Below are 20,488 nucleotides of genomic sequence, written 5' to 3'. Positions count from 1 at the left end.
TCAAAATTACTCTTAGCTCAGTAGTTGGTAAGAAATCAACAGTAACTTATTGAGTAGAATACAACTTAAATGCATCAATACTAAATGAGTCAAAAATAGAATAAAAGAAAACAATACTTTGAAATAAATAAATACTTTCTAGGCTCTATGGCTAAAGGTTATTCAGACATCTCCATTGTGTGTCAGACAGGTGCTCAAACCACAGAATTCTTTATAGGCTGCGCTTTAGGGTCAAGCTTCCTGCTCTCACTCTGCAGAAAGATGGAGGGTTAGATAGGAAATCAGAAGTTCATCTGCAGTGCAAACAGGTCTACAATGGTGCCGATGTTTCTAGATATTTTTTTAATCTTTGAGTTGATAAATCAATTAATTCATTAAAAAATAGAGATACTGTATGTTATGGGTGAGGTGTGTCTCGGACATTTTAGGTGGTGTAATGGTCATTTTTTACGTAGTATATATTTCTACTCAGTATATTGTATTCATGCATAAGTCATTTTGCTCTGGACTTTGTTGAACTTCACCGTGTCTCTGTTGTGCAAAAGAAGGATTCTCCCTTGCCTGTTCACATAGATAACTAACTGTGTTGCATGAGAATGTTTGGCCTTTGGGCTGCTTGTTTTGGTTGCTGGCCGTTTGTTTTTGATTGTTGTTCCCATCAGTCTGAGACCAAAAGTCTTGAGACTGAGATGTCTGTAACGTTGGCCATCGGCCCCCACCTTTACTCATTCTGTATAAAGTAAGCTTGTTCACTTTTTTCTTGGATCTTCCTCACTGAGACTGTACGCATTCTGTTGTGATGATTGAACCTTCTCTGCGCAGAGAATAAATACTTAAAAGACAACCTGGTTTTTGGTATTATGTATTTCAGCATGAAAAGACTCGTGCAAAGCAGGTATAGGAATATTTTCCACCACAGTGGATACCGCAACACTCTGATTACTTAAATCAGATTAATAACACCAAATACACCGTCTAATCAACAAACTCAGTATGATGTGTTATTAAAGGTAAAAGTAATATATATAATATATATAAAGTTTTAAATATTATAAATTATAAAGTAATTAAAATAATCTCCACCTTTACAGCTGCTACATTAAAGTGGCCAACACATGAATGCATTTCTTATACCCTTTGTATATTAATTTAAATGGGCCATCCTGACTAAAGAGTACATTTACTTTTTGTACTTGATGCTAAGCAGTAAAAGATCAGAGTACTTCTTCCACCACTGCCTTTAAGTTACCAGTGTGTGACTTGATGACATTGTCACACACTGTTGAAAAGTGGTGCAACGAATCATAAAACTCACGGATCGGATCACAGATCGAATCAGCATAAAAGAAAAAAGGGAGCAAACTGAACTTTTAGAGATACCTGATCAAGTTTTTTTTGCCACTGATACTAATTGATGATCATTGATGATCCATGTTGGCAGATACATTTCCCTTTGTTGTATGATTATAGCAACCGTTTTGAAGTCAGTAAACCACCTTTTACTTTTTCATAGTATATTATTATTTTTTTCCTTCATAAAAACACACAATTCAAATGATAAGGAAATAAAAGATTACATTTTTATGGATTAAAACACATCTAGTCATTAGTAGTTTAAATAATGTATTATACGCTCCCGTTTTTTGGGAAGATGAAACATTTACTGCTCACCTACAGACGGAGCCGCTCCTCCCACGAACAAGCTTCTGCTTCAACAACTTTTAGCTTAAGAATGTAAACAGGATGAAACTGTACAAAATATTTAAATGATAAAAGGCACTAACAACTGGTTTGAAATAAAAACAAAAAATAAAAACAAAAAAGGTGTCTTTTTTTAGGACAGTTGGCAGTTTGAGGGTTTATTTGTAGAAAATAACAGACGTCTTGGAAACAAAAGAAATCACAATATGACACACAATACGATATACTCATCAAATGCTACAACTGTAAAATACAAGTCTACTCTCCTTACACCGAGCATGTTGAGGCAGTCTGTTACAAGTCATAAAATAAAACTCAGATCTGACACAATACTAGTGTTTTAAATGTATTTCTAAAGATAGCATGATAAGTTGTCGCTACTTAAAAAAACAAACATCTACTGCTTTTATTAGAATCAGTTTGTAATCACATTCTATTTCCTAATTGGTTTTAATTATAATAAAAAGGACAAACCAAACTGCTTTTTTATTTCTTAAGCTCACTTTGTGTTTCCTCTGTAGTAAACACGTTCAGGCTAGCACCAAACATGTGATCGATCGCCTCACGTTAGCTTATATGGAGCGCTGGATAAGGTAAACCTGGCACCAGAGGAAGATTAAAACAAACGCTACGAGTAATTTGGAGGCCATCGTGGTTTTAGATAACACAGTAATAACAGTTCAGAGTTATGAACTGAATAAGAACAGGAATAACAGTACAAATATGCCACTGAAATAAACACTGCCACTGATATGATTTTTCTTTTTTTTTGGATAAGTAATTTAAAAGAAAACACAAAATGACAGTGGGATTGAAAAAAAAAAGTCATACTTGAAGGAAGTTGGCTCAAAGTTAAAGCAGAACATTATGGGAGTTCCTGCGCATCATGCCTAAATGACACATACTGAAACTAATTAAATGTGATCAAATTAAAAGGTGTGATGAACTTCATTTAGCTGCACAGAGAAATATTTCCAGATTTGTCTCACAGGATATTTTTGAAAACATATTTTTTGCACCACCTGCTGGTTTCTCACATTGAATCAGAGATTACGTTTAAAATGTAGAGGGAAAACAAGCGACTGGGTTAAAGAAAGCAAACTGCAGCACCTCCCATCTGCTTTACAACCTGTCATCAGTTCTCACTTGGACCTTTCTTGGTTCAGCTACAAAGGCGTCGAGGTCACGACGGACCTCAAAGCGTGGTTACACAATGTGTGTCAGTCTATATTTGCATCCGGCAGTTTGAGCGCAGAAGTCGGGGCGACTCTTGATCGCAAAAAGAGCTCTGTCAAGTCATGAGCGTTAGAGGTGGCAACAGGTCAGGTGGCCGAGGTGTGAATATGTCCCTCATCAGAGCTGTAAGAGAGAGCAACACAAAGGCGTTAGAGGAGTGATGGCGGCCTCTTTGTTAACCTGCAGAGGGCGTTTGATACGCAAAAGATTTTGGGCAGTATGGCCCTTTAAGAACTCAGTTACACCTGATTTTAACGTTCCAATTTGGATTAGTTAAAATCTGTTACCAGTCCACGCTCCATACTTGATCTGAGCGGGGACTTGAACCGGCGACCCTCCGAGGCCAAATCCCCCAATGGTCTAAGCAACTGCCCCCCCACCTGCATTGAACCATAAGAGGCTAAATTCCCAGACAAATAAAATCACTCACATTCTTTAGAAATTATATATAGAAGTAAAAGAGATACAAATAAGTAAAGTATGTCATAAAGTACGGGTGACCGTGGCTAAGTGGAGAGTCTGCTAAATGACTGTAATGTAATGTAAAATGTCATAAAAAAAGGATTAAAACATCATAAAATTCAGATTATAGTGTGTCATGGTATATTTTGCTTAAAAAAAAGTCATACTAAAGTAGCTTATTATGCTTATTACCGCCTCGCAGTATTATGCATCCACCAACAAGTCAAGTTGCAGTTTACATCAACATCTGTTTACATCTGTCCAAAACTTAATTGTTTTATCCTGTGAGACATTTATGTGAAATAGTCATAAACAGTATGTAAGTTCCTCAGTTATGGCCCAAAACACTAATGAGTTCATCCTCGAGCTGAGGACTTTGGTGTCAAATTATATTAAAAAAAATAAGTCATAACTGTGCGGCCCTCAGGAACATTTTGTTCGGCCCCTGAACTTAACAATGGTTTTCATTTTACCTACAACTAATTTAAAAGTCTGAGGCTGGAAACTGTTAAGTCACTGCGGTTTCTCTGTAACTGTGTGTGTGTGTGTGTGTGTGTGTGTGTGTGTGTGTGTGTGTGTTAATTTTACCTGCAGTATCACAGAGTCCCTGTGTGCCTCCTAAAACAGGGTCTCTGTCTGTGAGCAAATGACTTCGCCCTTCAGCACCCGGGTCCAGGAACAAATCTGATTGGTCGGTTTCCTCCAGACAGCTCTGATGATGCAGAATGAAGAAAGGTCAGGAGGAGCTTTGTTTGATGATAAAACTGTCAAATCTTGAATACATTTTCACTAATTGAGGTGAAATTATTTTAGGCGCAATTTCTTTTTAAAGATAATGTTGAATCAAATGTTTCATTTCTCTCTGCTCTGCAAAAACGTCAGACTTATAAATTCCATCTATCATCTCAAATAAATGATCTTCCTTCCTTTTTTCAGAAAGTTTCCCTTGTTCCAGGTAAATGTTGAATCTTCCTTCTCTTTCATTCTCTAAATTCTCAATAAACTTCTTTAAAAAAGGGGCCGGTAAGCTTTTTACTTCATTTTTTTTATCACTCACCAGAAGTCTGTGGCTGAGAAGAAGTTCCTCTTCTATTGAGGAAGAATCTTGTTTCTGTCTCTTGTCCTGAATCATCAGCTGGGACGGCGTCTCCTCATCTGGGTTATGAGCTCTAAAAAAAGACGAAGAGATTGTGAACCATGAGGAACATTTGTTGTCTTTCTTTTTAATGCTGAATTTTTTAGACTTGCATTATAGAGTTTGTACAACCTGCATTGAAGCAGGTAAGTAAATAAGTTTCAAATGTAAGATAAACCCTTTTGATTTAGATAACGACATAGTCTCATCTGTGGCGCCACCCTCATGACAAACTTTACATTTTGTGTCCGCTAGAAAGAAAAGTCTGATTATCGTAAAGTTGTCATACAGGCTTTTGTTTTTTCTTCCAATTACTAATACACTAAAATGACACATGATGCACAGTTATTAAAACTGTTTTGAGTGAAGTATTTCATTTAGCAAAAGAGCTGAGGTTGTCTGCTGCTTGTGTGTGCGGATGTGAGAATTGTGTGTAGTGTTTGGACAAAAGAAGCCCTGTTTTCAAAATGGTGCTTGAAGCAATTTGTCCCATTTATGATCTACGAGATAGTCTCTACTTATGACACGCTGCGTAGAGAAAGCTTGCGATCTCATGTGTGATACGAATTATTGCAGCATTTGTACCAAATGCTAATTATCATTTTGTGGCAAAAGGTATGCTTGTTTATCTCATTTATTTTGGAGTGAACCACTTGATATGCAAATGTCTGACATTTCATGAAGGCTGCTCACAAATGCTCATATTTCTGCAGCTCCATTTGTCATCAGTCCCGCTTTGTAAACATATTTTTTTATTTCATAAAAAGTGTATTTTTACAATTTATTTTATAAAAGAATGAGCAAGTTTCCTCAAAATCAATTTAGAAATGTTTGACGGATTATTAAAAGCTTGTGCACAGACAAATTTAAGATTGGATGGACAGATGTTGCATCTTTTCCTTTATAATCTATTTTTGCATACTTTGCATTAAATATCTGTTTCCTCTCTTTCTCTTCAGCACGTCTAATTTTCTACACTTTTATTCCCCTCTTATGATCATTTCAGGGATGTCACTGACTGCTTCACGACTGACAATCCTTGAAAATGTGAGTGTACGGAGGGAAGTAGCTCATCATACCGTTTCCTGCTCCCTGTGACTGCAGGTGTCCCAGCTGAGGGCTCGGACGAAGAAGAAGACGGACATATGTCGGCTTCCTCCGGCAGACCGCTGAGGACGGTCAGCTGGAAGTCATCGTCCATAGAGATATAAGGAGCCAACATTTCCAGATCCATCACCTCCATCTATACAAAAAAAAGAGAAAGAGAAAAAAACATTAGGTAACATTTAGTTGTCCACAAACAACTGAAAAAATGTTACACTGGTTTTGAGTTTTTACAGCCATCAGATCTGATGGATTGTTGATAGTTTAAAGTCATCTTTATCATGATCTTACACGCCAGATGTTTAACGCTCTTTGATTTTGACCAATTTCCACAAAATAATTCCAAGTTAGAGAGTCAAATTTTCTGACAAATTCATGTCCCAGTTGTGGCATACATCATCGTAATATGATTCCACTGTTATGACGTAAACAGACCAATTTGTAGAAGTAGCTGTTCAAAGTTACACAGTGTGTTTGGGCTGCAAGACGTATTCTCATCATCTGATTTTCACCCTGAGATTTGAATTATAGAGGTTTTAAAAACAAGATTTTTACCTTTTTTATAATAAAAATTAAATCTTACAATAGGACCCTTGTGACGGCCCCACTGTTTGGTTGAGCAGCAGAAATCATTTGTTGGCAGATCTCCTCTCACCCCAGACCTTTGCTGTGTCTTTTGGTTTCTTTTCTTTGTATTTACAGCACATTTTCCACACATTCACTCCCTACACTACTGACTTTACAGATTTGTCCCTTCCATTTATTTGACTTCCATTTACTTACTTTTTGATTAATAAATCACTTTATTCGTAAGTATACCCGTGTGTCTCTCGTCTTTAGAGCCAGGCTGTGGCAGAAAGAAATTCTTCTTCGTCTTCTGAGAGAAGAGTGTTTTCTGCTGTTACCTTCAGTGTTTCCTCTTTCTTCTGACCATCCTCTGACCAAATAGCGAAGAACTTCTCCACCTTATTGGTGTCCGTCACCTCCTCCTTACAGGGGCTCTAAAGGAAGGTCGACACAGAACGAATAAAGAGAGAGAGTATATCTGCATTAGTAAAATATGACACCTGTGTATTTAATTATTAATTATGTAATGTGTGTAATATTCTGTAAACTGCTGTGTTTTTGTTCGTGCCAATAAAGCTAAGTGAATAGAGTTCACCATTTATTCAGACAGAGAAACTTATGCTTTCAAAGTTTTAAAAATATGTCAGGCTCGTATTTACCAACTCAACATCAGGTGGGAAGGCCGGTGATGACAGTGATGATGATGATGATGATGATGATGAAGGTGGAGTGATGGGGCCCAAGATGGGTGAGAGGAGCTGGCGCAGCTGTGGAGTGCACAGGTCCTGAGGGTGGTCCGGCACTGAGTCTGGACTGGGCAGACTGGTGAACGACAACTCAACAAAATCTGACAGAGACAGAAAACACAAAGAGACTCTTAAATAAAAGCAAAAAATACGTTTTTAATCCAAGACACACGTTGGTTTCTAAATAAATGGCTGCAAAACTAAACATGTTTCCATCAACCTCAGCTGTTCTTTTGTGTTTCCGTTCTAATCAGCAAATGTTAGAATGTTAACACAAAGGTGGTGAACATGGTACACATTAAAATGGCTTTGGGCTGCATTCATTAATTATCCGGCACCTTACCGCAGGTTTGTGAGGGGGTGTTGATGTGTATATTTGTGCTTTAGAGCGTAACCACTGTGAAACAATCAGAAAGTAACGTTTGATTCTTCTGATTGTTTCACAGCTTCGTTCTCACCAACTCTCTCCACTCGGGGTGAATTCTGAACGCTGTGTTTACAAACAGCAACCTTCTGCATTTTATAGTAAAATATTAGCATGTTAGCACTCTAATGTTAGCATTTAGCTCAAAGCACTGCAGTGCCTTAGCTGTTAGCATGGCTTAAATAGGAGTACACAAAAAATCAATAAAAGTTATAGTGCAGCGTAAAAAATAATTCAATAAAAGACAGTAGCAAACAGAAAAGTGGAGTTTTATGTGAATTTGTTCCAGATGTATGCAGCTTAAAAAATGACGGCAGATTTTATGTGTTTAGTTTGGACTCTGGGGACAGAAAGCCGACCTGAGAGGTCTGGATGGTTCATAACAAAGCAAAAGATCAGAAATGCTAAACCAACTATAGTAATTTGATATACATAAGTTCTTTGACAGACAGGAAGCCAAAGAACGTCAAACATGGCACTGAGTGTACATTTTACAAGATACTATAGCTAGTTCCCATTTTAGGTAGACAAAGAAATAATATAATATATATAAATATTTATATATAAATATGAATGTCTTTGGTGTGTCTCACCTCCTGTCAGTGGGACAATGGCGTTTCCGGCCTCGGGAGTCAACTGGAGAAACTCCTCTGGCGACTCCTTCACTTTGAAGAAGAGCTCTTCAGCACTGTCGGGATTCGAACCTGCACCCTCAGTCTGACTGGAGCTGGTGAGATGCTCACCGTCGGGGTCAGAGTCCCTGATGTCGGAAGCCTTGCACTCCTCTGGCGGGAGCGCCGGCGTGTGGGGCTCGGCTTCAGGCGGCCGGCCGCAACGGGTCTGCTCCACGGAGAAGACGAGGTCTGGCTGCTCCACGGCACTGCAGGAGACGAGAACCATGTCGGAGGTGAAGAAGGAGTAGGAGAGGGAGTTTACTGCTTCCGTTATGTATCACCACATCCCTCCCCACATCTACTGTTACCGTAGACTCGATGTGACATGACTTGTTACCTGAGAATATAGTTGAGGCAGACGACGGCCTCGGGCTGCGACGTCCTGCTGCTGTAGAGGACGGTGGCCTGAGTCTCCGCCCACACAAAGCCCCCGCCGTTCGCCAGGAAACGGTAGTGTCTGGTGCTCACCTGACCTTTGGACAGCACTACAGCAGACAGGGACACAAACAAAGAAATAAGACATTGGTATGAAAAACAAGGTACATTCATGAAAGACTAGAAGATGGTAGCATTGACTAAAACCCTGCCTCTGTGTGCGCGGACTCATTCTCTGTCCCGTTTGTTTACAGAAGTTATAACATATTTGTCCAAATGTCATGTTTTGACTTCCACTTAAAATGTTACAAATTCTTCTATGGGCTTCTATAATGTACAATCCATGAAACAAAAGAATTAAGACACCCAAATATGGTAAAAAGAGCTCAAATGTGCTGCTTCTCTTACAGAAGCTCCTGGAAATGGAGACACATGGTTTAACAACTAGAAGTAATAATTAAAAAGTACATCTACATGCTTATATATATCATTAATACTGTTTTCAGGTAGTTTTTAAAGACTTGTATATTCAAGAAAAAAATAAATCAGTATTAGTATTGGATGTAGTTGTATTTAAATGTACAGTATGTCTTTTTTCTGGTACAACACACACACACATACACACACACACACACACACACACACACACACACACGCAGAAACTCACGTGTGTGCAGGCTATTGTTGACGTGATCAGAGTCGAGCGCGTGATGAAACTCGTAGGCTGAGCGGCCAATCAGATCTTCAGGTTTGTATCCTACCAACTCTGTCACCCTGGAAACCGGAAGAAAAAAAAACAGAAGAAATAAAATCCAAAATAAAGGTTCAGGAATTTCTATTCCTCTCTCTCCTATCTCTCTGTGTCATGTGAAAAAAACCTCCCTTTTCTCTTGCCTCCCATCCACAGGGAGGTCAAAGGTCAGGCTCAGTCACGGGACTCAGAGTTGGTCCTACCTGCCCTCGCAGTGTGTGAAGTGCAGGTCCATGCTGTGGCGGGTGAGAAAGGTGTGCGTGTCCAGGGGGAACTCCACGCTGGACGGGTGAGGGATGGGCTCACACAGCAGAGTCATCACTCTGCCTGCAGGAGGCGACGCGGAGCCGCTGCCCAGCTGACGGATGTGACCCGTGCAGTGGAGAACCTGCAGAACATGAGAGCGAAGATTATAGGTCCCCTCCAGACACATTTCAAAGTATGTAAAAAATACAAATCATTTTGTTTAACATGGTTTTCCCACATAACATTCGCCCCGCCCACCACTGCTGTCCGTGCTAGCTTGATCAGTGCGCGTCAAGATGGCAGCATGTAGCTCTGTGACCGGCTCACACAGTCCCCAGCAAATATCTGATAAAAGTATCTTTGATCATTGGACAACAAGTCCATTTAATGCAGAGGCCTACATTTAAATATCCATGCTACTCTCTTATTTATTTTTTATTGTTTTAGAAGTTCACCAGGCTAACATTGATTGAGAAGTCAGGCTGTAGCATTCGGATAGAATCGGATGCTTCCAGAACCTTTTCATTACAAAAAAAGAAAAAATGTGTCTCTGCTGTTACATCAGGCATGAATAAGCACCAACTGGAAATCTGTTGCTGTGTGTGTGTGAGGACACTAGCTGTTTGGCTTTGTGTGTCCATGGTAACACTGCACCTTCCAGGCAGCAGACTTGATGTTGACGGTGCGCCCCCTGCTGGTCAGAGTGCTCTTCATCCGCAGGAAGAAGTTCCTCTCGCTCGGCCGTTTTGCCAACGGCTTCTTACAGGAACCTGAAAGCAGCATGATGACAAAGCTAACGCAACTAGCCCACAGAAGGTTATCAACTTCAATGTTTATCATCCATAAAAAAAAGTCTGAACTATGGAAAAAACTTTCTTGGACAAAGACGTGGGTTTGTTTAACATTAACACAGGTCCAAGCTTTATGTTTACAAGTCCAGTTTGGTTCCCGGGAAGAAAACCTGGAATGCCATCTGTTTGAAGGATTTCTGTTGTTTATAATAAATAGAGGTCTGACCTGGACGTGGAGTCAGCAGGTCTCTGAGCTCCTCCTGATCACAGGGATGAACGAAGTCATAGATACTCTGACCCAGCAGCTCCAGCTGTAAACAACAAACAACAGTGCCAAACCAGTTTGAGGTTGGAAAACCAGCTGAAATGGAAACACAATTCATGATACTACTATGTATGTTATGCATATATTTCATGTACAATCATGTATGACTGATGTCTTGGTTAAAAGTTCATCTGTGCTCATATTTCTTTACTTTATTGAACAATTCACTGTGGTGCTGATAAATGAATCAAATATACTAGATTGAATTGAATCCCTGTCAGATGCTGTTGAATCCCTGCTTATCGTAACCAAGTTGTTTTTCAAAGACAAACCTGATCCCAAACAGAGCTGAGAATAGATTGGAGGCTTCTCTTTTGGCTCGGGTTACTCAGAGCAAGTCACGTACTGTCCCAGAGGCTTACAGTAAAAACTAAAATTAAGGAAACATCCTAAAAATGTCATACTGATTACCATTAATCACCTATTCTATTCTAATTAAGTTTTATAATTTTATTCTACTTTATTAATTTAGTGTTCATTTCATACTATTTAAATAACATTACTGTACTAGCTTTTATTGTATTTTTTAAAATTTAATTGTTGCAAAAAATGTTATGAGATTGCCTGAGATTGCATTGATCTCAAATTGTTAACTTTCCAAATTGCTATCGTCTTTTCTGTTGATTTCACTTGATCCGTCTTATTTCTGGCCCATCAGTCATCTGTGAAGCACTTTGAACTGCACTCACTTGTATAAAAGATTATAATTAACAGCTAATATACTAAATTCTAGCAATATCTAAAATGAAAAATGATTCATGTTTTCTTGTAAAACGAGTGCTTCAACTTCTTAAATTGAATTAAGCTAGGAATAAGTTACGATAGCGATTACCTGTGCTTTGGGTATCGATTTGAGTTCCAATAAATATACTGAACTGTTATTGATGAACCTAATGGTGTAAAATACCAGATTGCTGTTACCTGTGTGATGCCGATGTGTGTGCTGATGTTTTCCGTCAGGTAGATCATGTCTCCCTCCTCGGTCATAACCATGATGAAGCCGGCCAGCACCTGAGGATAGAAAGAATCCATTGGATCCTCTTCCTTCTCCTCCTCCTCCTTCTTCTCCTCCTCCTTCTTCTCCTTCTCCACCTTCTCCTCCTTCTCTTCAGACTCCTCTCTCTGATTCTCACCTGTAGTAAAAAAAACACCAGGTGATTATTACAGACAGAGCAGCTTTGGTTCAAACTTCCATTGCCTGCTGGATTTAACAAACCAGACTGCTTCACTGTAACTCTACATCATTTGTGTTTACTAGTGTTACTCTTTAGTTTATCCTATTCTCCAGTCATTGGACACATTGTTGTCATATTTTTGGACCTCATAAATAAACCCTAAGTATAAAAAATGCATTAACAGTAAAAAAACTATTTGTTTTTCTTCCAGTGAGAATGTTTTCTGGTATGACCACAGCTATCAGCAGAACCACTCTGTCAAATCCTGATGCATTTTGCATGTTTGTCGCCTGAATAATAATATAAAGTCAGAGTCGTCCCTTTATTATTGATGACTTTATTACTCTACTGTCGCACCTGAGGGAGCAAAACAGCACCGAGCCGACTCATATCGCCAGAAAAACCCAAATGCTGAGCGTGCAAAGTGTCAGAGAGCTGCTTCTCCTGTGATGCTGTATGGATTTCGCTATTGAACATTTGGACATTGCTATCGCTGAGCCATGCAACAACAAAACATTTTTTTTGTTTTAATGAAATCAGCATTTTGTGCTGAGATACAGTGCGAACATTATATACTATAGGTGGCATTTGTATCATGACAAAATGAAAACTCAACAATAAAAGAGAAAACTGGGGAGTGTTCAGGTTCCGTCGGGACGGACGACCATCTGAAGATATGCTTCTTACCGGGTCGGAGGAGGAGGTGGTGCATCCGCAGGAAGCTGAGGGCGACTCTCATGATGGCGGATTTGTCCAGGTGGGTGCAGACTCGACGGGGGAGTGGCAGAGTGCTGGCCAGCTCATAGAACACCTCTGTCTCCTGACTCCGCCTACATCGGGCTGCATCACGAGAACGCAGCTTCCTCTGCTCCGAACTGGTGCTACGAGAGGAAGAAGGAGAGAGGAGATTAAACAGAGAGGAAGAAGGGGGAAAGGATGAGGACGATAGATGGGGAGGAAGGAGGAGGAAGGGGGAGGAAGGAGATAGACAGGGAGGAAGAAGTGGAAAGGAGGAGGACGATAGATGGGAAGGAAGGAGGAGGAAGGAGATAGACAGGGAGGAAGAAGTGGAAAGGAGGAGGATGATAGATAGGGAGGAAGGAGATCAACAGGGTGGAAGGAGATTGACAGGGTGGAAGAAGGGGGAAGGAGGAGGACGATAGATGGGGAGGAAAGAGATAGACAAGGAGGAAGAAGTGGAAAGGAGGAGGACAATAGATAGGGAGGAAGGAGATCAACAGGGTGGAAGGAGATTGACAGGGTGGAAGAAGGGGGAAGGATGAGGACAATAGATGTGGAGGAAGGAGATATATGGGAAGGAAGGAGATTTACAGGGAGGAGGAGGGCGATAGAAGGGGAGGAAGGAGAAATATGGGGAGGAAGGAGATAGAAAAGGAGGAAGGAGATAGGCAGAGTGGAAGAAGGGGGAAGAAAGACAAAAGACGGGGAGGACAAGGAGGACAAGGAAGATAGATAGGAATGAAGGAGAGAGATGGGGGAAGGAGGAGGAGGAGGAAGGAGTAAGAAGATAGATGAGGAGAAAGGGGGAGGAAGCAGATAGATAGCGAAGAAGGGGGAAGGAGGAAAGAGAGATGGGGAGGAGGAGGAAGGATATATATGGAGAGGAGGAAAGGGGGAAGGAGATGGGTGGAAGGAGGATGAGAAAGATAGGCAAATTAAACTTTCAATCTTAAACCCTGGAGTCCTGTTGCTGTGCCAATCTCGAAAATCATAATTTAAGCTGTATTATTGATCTGTGGATACTGAGAGGCACCACAACAATGGAACACTGTTCTTAAGTACAATTCTAATACGTTTATTTTCAAAAATACATATCTAACACCTCAAAAACATCAACCACCAGAGAACAGAGACAATCTGAATCAAATGATAGTCCTCTTTGAGCTCTACCATGTTGCCTTTCAAAGTCTCGCTCTGGCATCTTTGACTTGAGTCTTAAAATCTTGAACCCTCTGCCGTTCATCTCTGGTGTTTTTAAAAGCGGGTGAGACATCAAAGGCCTCTGCGTCTTCATGAGACATCATGACCAGAGAGTTCAGCTCTGAGGACATTCCTGGATGTTTTTTGTTTTTTTTTCAAAGTGGGAACAGAGCTGAAGGCAAAAACAGGGAAACGTCCCAAACTGAGGAGAACAGAATGTTGTTTATTTCAGCTACTGGGAGACCGTCCAGATCCTCCCTCGCTCCTTCCCCCTCTGTCTTTCCTCCCCCTCTCTCTTCATCTATCCCATGGAAAACATGTGCTGACAAGACAAAAGGAGGCTTTCATTTCTCTGTCATTTACACACACAACAAACACACAGTGATCACACTCCCCTTGAAACAAACACACACAACTAACTTCAGATAAGGTTTATTGATCCCCAGAGTTGCAGCAGCACATAAGTACAGGTTAACAGTGAAAATATAATAGTGAAATTAATAATAAGAGGTTTATTAAACTAAAATAGAGATAGTAGAGAAATTTAAAACAACATGAAGTGACTGTAGTGTGATTAATATTGAGCCTATATTAAAAATGAAAATGCGCCAATTTTCTACCTTATCTCTACCGATCTGAGTTTATAGTGTGAAGAACGCCTGCAATTGTTGCAGATGACACGTGGTCATTGGCCGGATTACAAACAACGATGAGACTTCATATAGAGGAAATCAACAATCTTACAGAGTGGTGAACAGAGAACAAGCTACTGCTAAATGTCAGTAAAACCAAGGAGCTGAATGTTGATTTAAAAAAAAAGGAGGAAAGACAGACGTAAACTTAAGAAGGTAAAATTCTTAAGAGAAGCAACAGAGAGCACCCTGACAGGAAACATTACAAAACTGTGGTGGGACGCCCAGAACATCATTGGTACCCATCTACAGAGCATCAGTGATATGAGGTGCCTGCACAAAGCTCAAAAGGTATTAAAAAGACAAAACCCACCCAGACACCACCTGTTCTACTGCCGTCTGGAAAGAGATACAGCTGCTGTACCACCACCAGGGTGAGTCGGCAAACTTAAAAAATCAAATTGGACTCCATGCATACCAGCTCAGAAAAACTTCTCAGCAGCCAGAACCGTGTCTCTGTGTGTCCATGAAGAAACTCTGCAGACCCTCCAGCAAAACATCTGGCAACATCTTCTGTGTTAATAATTACCGTAGGAGACGCCACACAACACACAGCTTATTTAAAAATGGTCAAGTGTGTCATGTCTGATACCCAACATGCTGGTATTATTTTCATAAGTGAGTATTTGCAGACCAAAGACAAACCCACTTCAGACTGCTGCTGAGGAATTACCCATTTGAACCGTCCATGTCATCAAAACTTCCACAACTGTAGCTTTGTCACGTTACACATTAAATAGAGTCAAGAGATAAATCATCTGCTCTGGGAATGTTATTTTGAGTTGACTTTGAAGGGGGTCACGTAACGATTAACAGAAAGAAGAAAAAACTTTTTCTTGACTCACTTTCCAGTAAATTACCGGATAACTTTCCATCTTCTGGCCTGAAAAGGGTCACAAGTACGTAGCTTTGTTTTAAGGTGTCTTAAGCCTGAAAAGGTTGGGAACCATTGAGCTACTATCAAAAGGTAAATTGTGCCATATTTGGTTTTTGACGGGGAAAAGAGAATATGTTCAAGATGGGCTGTCTGACACTGCTGTGATGTTTGTGATATGATATTGCAAGGTGTATTTGACTTCCAGGTTTTTTTTTATTACTTTGATATATTTTGATTTAGTGAATGGAAACCATGATGTTATATTTTAGTTGCTTTTTAAAATTGGTGAATAACTTTTTATAATTGTAGAAAACAATATTGATTTTTATTTTCAATTTTTTACACAGTTGCTGTGATTTGTCTACTGTTAACACCACTCCTACTACAGCTATACTACTACTGTTGCTGCTACTGCTTGAAAGGTGCATGTATGTTACAATACTATGTTAAAATGGTAAACTGTATGAAGCATGAAGCTGAAACAATAAAGTTGATCAATGTTTTGGAAAAACTTCTAATTATAAATCGGGAGATATATTTTTTCCCATTACATCAATTAAACAATGCATCAATTATTTTAATACTCAATTTATTAATATTTTTTCCCAAATGCCTACCTGTCAAATGTGAATATGTGTTGGTTTATATAGACCAAACGTACTGGCCACATTAAGTGTTACTATGTTACAATTAGCGAGCATGCAAATACTAAATATGACTGGACGATTGATTGAAGTGACAAAAATCACACGTTCATCTCAGATGGATCTACAATCTGCACAACATACAAATACCACCACTGTTAACAATAACACTGCTGCTGCTACTGCTGTTCATAGTACTACTACCACTGTAAATAATACTGCTGCTAATAATAACCCATGAAACAAAATACTGTCTACCTCTTTCTAACACAACATCAACAAGAGAGCCAAGTGGACCTCAGAGCAGAGCTACACGATGGCAACCATTTCCTATTGCTAAATGTGTGTGTGTGTGTGTGTGTGTGTGTGTGTGTGTGTGTGTGTGTGTGTGATGGAGAACAAACTGTGGTTACTGAAGTTAAAGTGTGTGAATGGGGAAACATACCCACACACGCCGAGTAAAATATATTCAGGCAAAGACACACCTTCACACAGGTGTGTGTGAACTGCAAGGTAAAGGATTAACATTTACTGAACACAATGCCTTCTACTGTCCTCAACCACAGGACACACACACACGCACAAACACAGACATCTCACATTCCATGTATGTAACATATTAAACTCTGAATGACACAGCGAGCTCTGCCATGTTCGGGGTTGGAACACACCGCTCGCCAAAACAAACAGTCAACAAACTGACTGTCGAAACCCTCAAAATACAGGGATGCTGTGGGAGTTCTTCAGTGTGAGTGAGGAACACATGAAGCTCACAGCTTTGTCACAAGAGAAAGTTGAAGAAAAAAGCTTAAACAATCTATTTTATTTATTTTTTAAAGAGATTTTTCCAAAATCAGAGCAGTGTTCAAAATCGCTCCCTCGTTCATCCTTTCCCCTTCTCTTCATTATGAACACTGGCTAAATGAGATTTTGAACACTTACACACACTTAAAAAATGCCCAAAATGCATGCCGGCATTTTGGGCATACAGCAGATCTTCACAATGTAGAAGCTGAAACTAGACTAGTTTCAGCTTCTACATTGTGAAGATCTGCCGTTTCTCTTTTTTTCTTATGCGATGAAAAGCTTTTGGATTATTGGATGGACAAAAGAAGACTTTTGATGAGGTCGCCTTGGGCTGTGGGAAATTATGACTTTTTAAAGTGCTTTCTGATTTTTAATAGCCCAGAGGATAGATCGCTCAGTCGATAATGAAAATAATAATTAGTTGCAGCCCTAACGGACACTACTTACAGGAGTTTTTGCACACAGCAATAGTGCATACGTTTTACACAATATGGGCATATAAGTAAAGAACACTGGGCAGCAAATAGACAACATAATCATCACTATCATCCACATTTGAATGGAATCCAAACTAAAGATGGTTCAGATGGTGCAGTAAATATGCAAAGCACAAACTGCCTCATATTGATTATATTCGATGATATCCACACTGAGAAGTCCAAATCTGATGTTAAATACAAGTCTGCAAGTCAGCAAAATACCAGTTTGACTTCAGTATCCTGCGAGCTTTTAAACAGTTTTCTGGTACTTTTAACTAATGATTACTTCTTTATTTAATACAGACAAAAGACTGCAACTAATGATCATTTTCAATACCCAATAATCAGCCAATGATTTTCTCAATTTATTGTTTAGTCAATAAAATGTCACATAACTTACATAAAGTTTAAAAGACATTGACTTGTCCAAGTCCAGAGCATAACATATATTAATTTTACTATTACATAAGACAACAAAAAGCAGAAAATCACATTTGAGAAAATGGAAACAGCAATTACATCCATGTGTTATAACTAATTGTTTTTCCTATCATGTCGTCTCAGTAAGGATCGTGTTCCACAAACAACATCTTTCAGTAAACACAAATAAATGTGATTTTCTGTTTTCCCTGATGTATTGAAAACACATCACACTGTGCAGTGTGCTTGAAGATTCATTTGTTCAGCTGAACGGCTGACTCTACCATCACCTGCTGATGGGGGTCCTCTCAGGTCATGTATGTGCGAGTGTACCTCCCACGTGGTGGAAGCAGTGAGTCCACTCCCACGGCTATTTCCGGCTTCAGTGTTTCCATTAAACGCTGCCGGTTGTGGTTTCAAAATGGCTCTGAGCCCAAAATGTACATCCAAATATGGACATCTATACTGGACATCGAATGAAAACGGTAAAAACTACATTTGTAGGCAGATTAATCACTAGAATACAAGGGTAGCTCACTTAATTACAGATTTATTCCTATTCTTTAACTTTGTCCTCTCAGGCCACCATACACTCTCACTGTGAAACCAAATAGATCTGCACCAAATGTGTGGATGAACACAGCAGTTTAACAGCTTGTTGAGAGGCAGATTCACAATGTTGCATTTTACATTTAATCACTCTACAAAACTACACTGCTGCATCTTTAAGCTTTCACCATTTAATAAAAAAGGTGTCACAGAACTCATTCCAGCTGCCTACTTGTGTTTGCTGGACATAATAAAAAATGATATAGCATGAAATATGAGTGAATCCATGAAGCAAACAACCTGTGATTACACTAATGATCAGCATGAGGCAGGAACTATAGTAACAACACAATACACTACAGGTATCACAGCTAAATAATGCAGGGAAGTGGAAAGAATATCATGAAAATATACCTGAACTAATGATTACTTCACAATGAGAAGCACAAATAAACCACAACCAACAGTAGTAACATGTGTAATTACACTATGATTCCCAGAAGTAGAAGATGTACTCAGATATTGTACTTAAAGTGGAAGTAGCATACAGAGTATTTTATTTTTTCAGCATAAAAATATACCCAAAGTACTCATTATGCAGAATGGCCCATTTATGAATAATGCATATCATATGATTGGATCATACATATTTATGCTTTAATGTAACGTGAAAGAGACATGAATGAAACGTCTAAAACACTCAATCTAAATCCTATGTTGTCACGACGTCGCAGGGATCATAACGCACAGTCTGGGTCATGATCACAGCCGCTGATGGGGGTTGCAATGGCTCACTGGGACTCGGAAAGTTGCAGTGAACCCAAAAGACAACACGGAAATACACAGACATGGAATGCGCATTTGAATAAATCGGCCTCACCGTTTGACCACGACGGTCTCCTCTTTCTCCTCCATGGTCGCTCTGACAGCTGAGCACCGAGACTCTGCTCTATATTGTTGTTTCTGCTTATCCAGACAGGACAACAGTGTCGGTATCAAACCCTCAGCTGTGTCAAGCTTACACCTGTAAGGAAACGCCGTTTCCGGTCATATTCAAAAAAATAAAAGTCTAATTGATATCACAAGAATCGATTTTAAGATGATTGTCCTTAAGACTTACCCCCAGCTATTTGGCCGTGTTAGAATGTAATGAAGTACATTTACTTAAACACTGTAATTAGTTGCCGACCCAAGCAGTCTGAGGGGCAAGGGTGAAAAAAATAAAAAAGGGCACCAGTGCAAGAAGTTTCCTAGCATGTAGGTCAGACTATGTGGCACTGCATCACATTTATTCCATTTGCCCATTGGTAACTATACACTATATCATGTTTTCTTTGCTGAAAGGGAACACTGGAGGACACTATATCATGTTTTCTTTGCTGAAAAGGAACACTAGAGGACACTATATCATATTTTCTCCACTAGAAGGGCACTCTAAATTGCACCTCATCATCTTTTCTCCACTGGAAGGGAACCATAGAGGGCACATTCCTTCTCAAACTTTAATATTTTTTCTATTTGAATTAAACTTGTAAATTTGTGTAAATTAACCTCAAACAAAAAAGTGAACATACAAAATCATGTTTTAAACTTTAAAATATAATAACAAATTACTTTTGTATGTTCAAGGAAATAATATTAAAAATATAAAGAATACTTTCCTGTAGCATCTAATTAAACTGTATTTACTTTTTATGTTTTTGTTCAATAATATGTTTAGGTACCTTATCTTTTAAATTTGTCATATTTTATTTTTTACACACTAAAATTGAGCAAGAATTGTGCTGAATGACTGTTTGTTCACAATCTTCAATAAAGAGGGAGAGAAAAAGTAGGCCATAAAATCACAGAAGGATTTTTCCCCTCTGACAGAGCTTTTATTTATTTTTTTAGAGGTATGTTGATTTCCGGTGTTAATGTCTGTTTGTAACTTGACGCATTCACGGACCCGAACCGACGTCTGAACGAAAAACGCCCCGTGTCAGAGGCACGTCGCCATCGTTTTTTTTGTTGTTTTTTGGCTAAGAGGGTCGTTTTCTGTCAAAACAAAACTGTGGTGGGGGTGGAAGTTGGTGAGCGTAGACTGAATGGGAACCCAATCCCAATCTTCAGACTCACGGACTGCAACATCCGTGAGGGTTTCTGGTTCAAGGCTTTAGGGGAATTGTGTCGTTATCTTCCTCTACGGAGGCAGAGAAGTCGTGAAGCTGACTGTGTTTAACTGCAGCGCCCTCTACCGATCACCTTCAGTATGTTTATCAAGCTACTGCTGAACTGTTGCATATATGAAGTATTTAATCAATTTACATTTATTTGTACTATGCATCGTTTCTTATTCTGGGATCCACTCATGATAATTTATCTTTA

The 20,488-nt window shown here is 39.4% G+C and overlaps 1 protein-coding gene across 1 annotated transcript; it reads right to left on the bottom strand.

The window, feature by feature from the left end:
* Window positions 1-1,558: 1,558 nt before the first annotated feature.
* hif1al (hypoxia inducible factor 1 subunit alpha, like) lies at window positions 1,559-19,134 on the bottom strand. Its single transcript, XM_068706858.1, has 15 exons — window positions 19,002-19,134; window positions 12,400-12,593; window positions 11,459-11,670; window positions 10,439-10,523; window positions 10,076-10,191; window positions 9,379-9,563; window positions 9,092-9,198; window positions 8,387-8,534; window positions 7,969-8,255; window positions 6,865-7,052; window positions 6,544-6,639; window positions 5,614-5,777; window positions 4,457-4,568; window positions 3,988-4,111; window positions 1,559-3,060 (listed from the first exon to the last, which is right to left on the bottom strand). Exons 1-15 carry the CDS (start codon window positions 19,034-19,036, stop codon window positions 2,993-2,995), a joined length of 2,121 nt encoding a protein of 706 aa, XP_068562959.1. The 5' UTR covers window positions 19,037-19,134; the 3' UTR covers window positions 1,559-2,992.
* Between the last annotated feature and the right edge of the window lie 1,354 nt (window positions 19,135-20,488).

Source organism: Cebidichthys violaceus, unplaced genomic scaffold (assembly GCF_023349555.1).
Source record: "Cebidichthys violaceus isolate CVI_PGR_0920_01 unplaced genomic scaffold, fCebVio1.0.p SCAF_120, whole genome shotgun sequence".
Taxonomy (NCBI): Eukaryota; Metazoa; Chordata; class Actinopteri; order Perciformes; family Stichaeidae; genus Cebidichthys; species Cebidichthys violaceus.
This window is presented reverse-complemented; position numbering and strand designations above follow the sequence as displayed.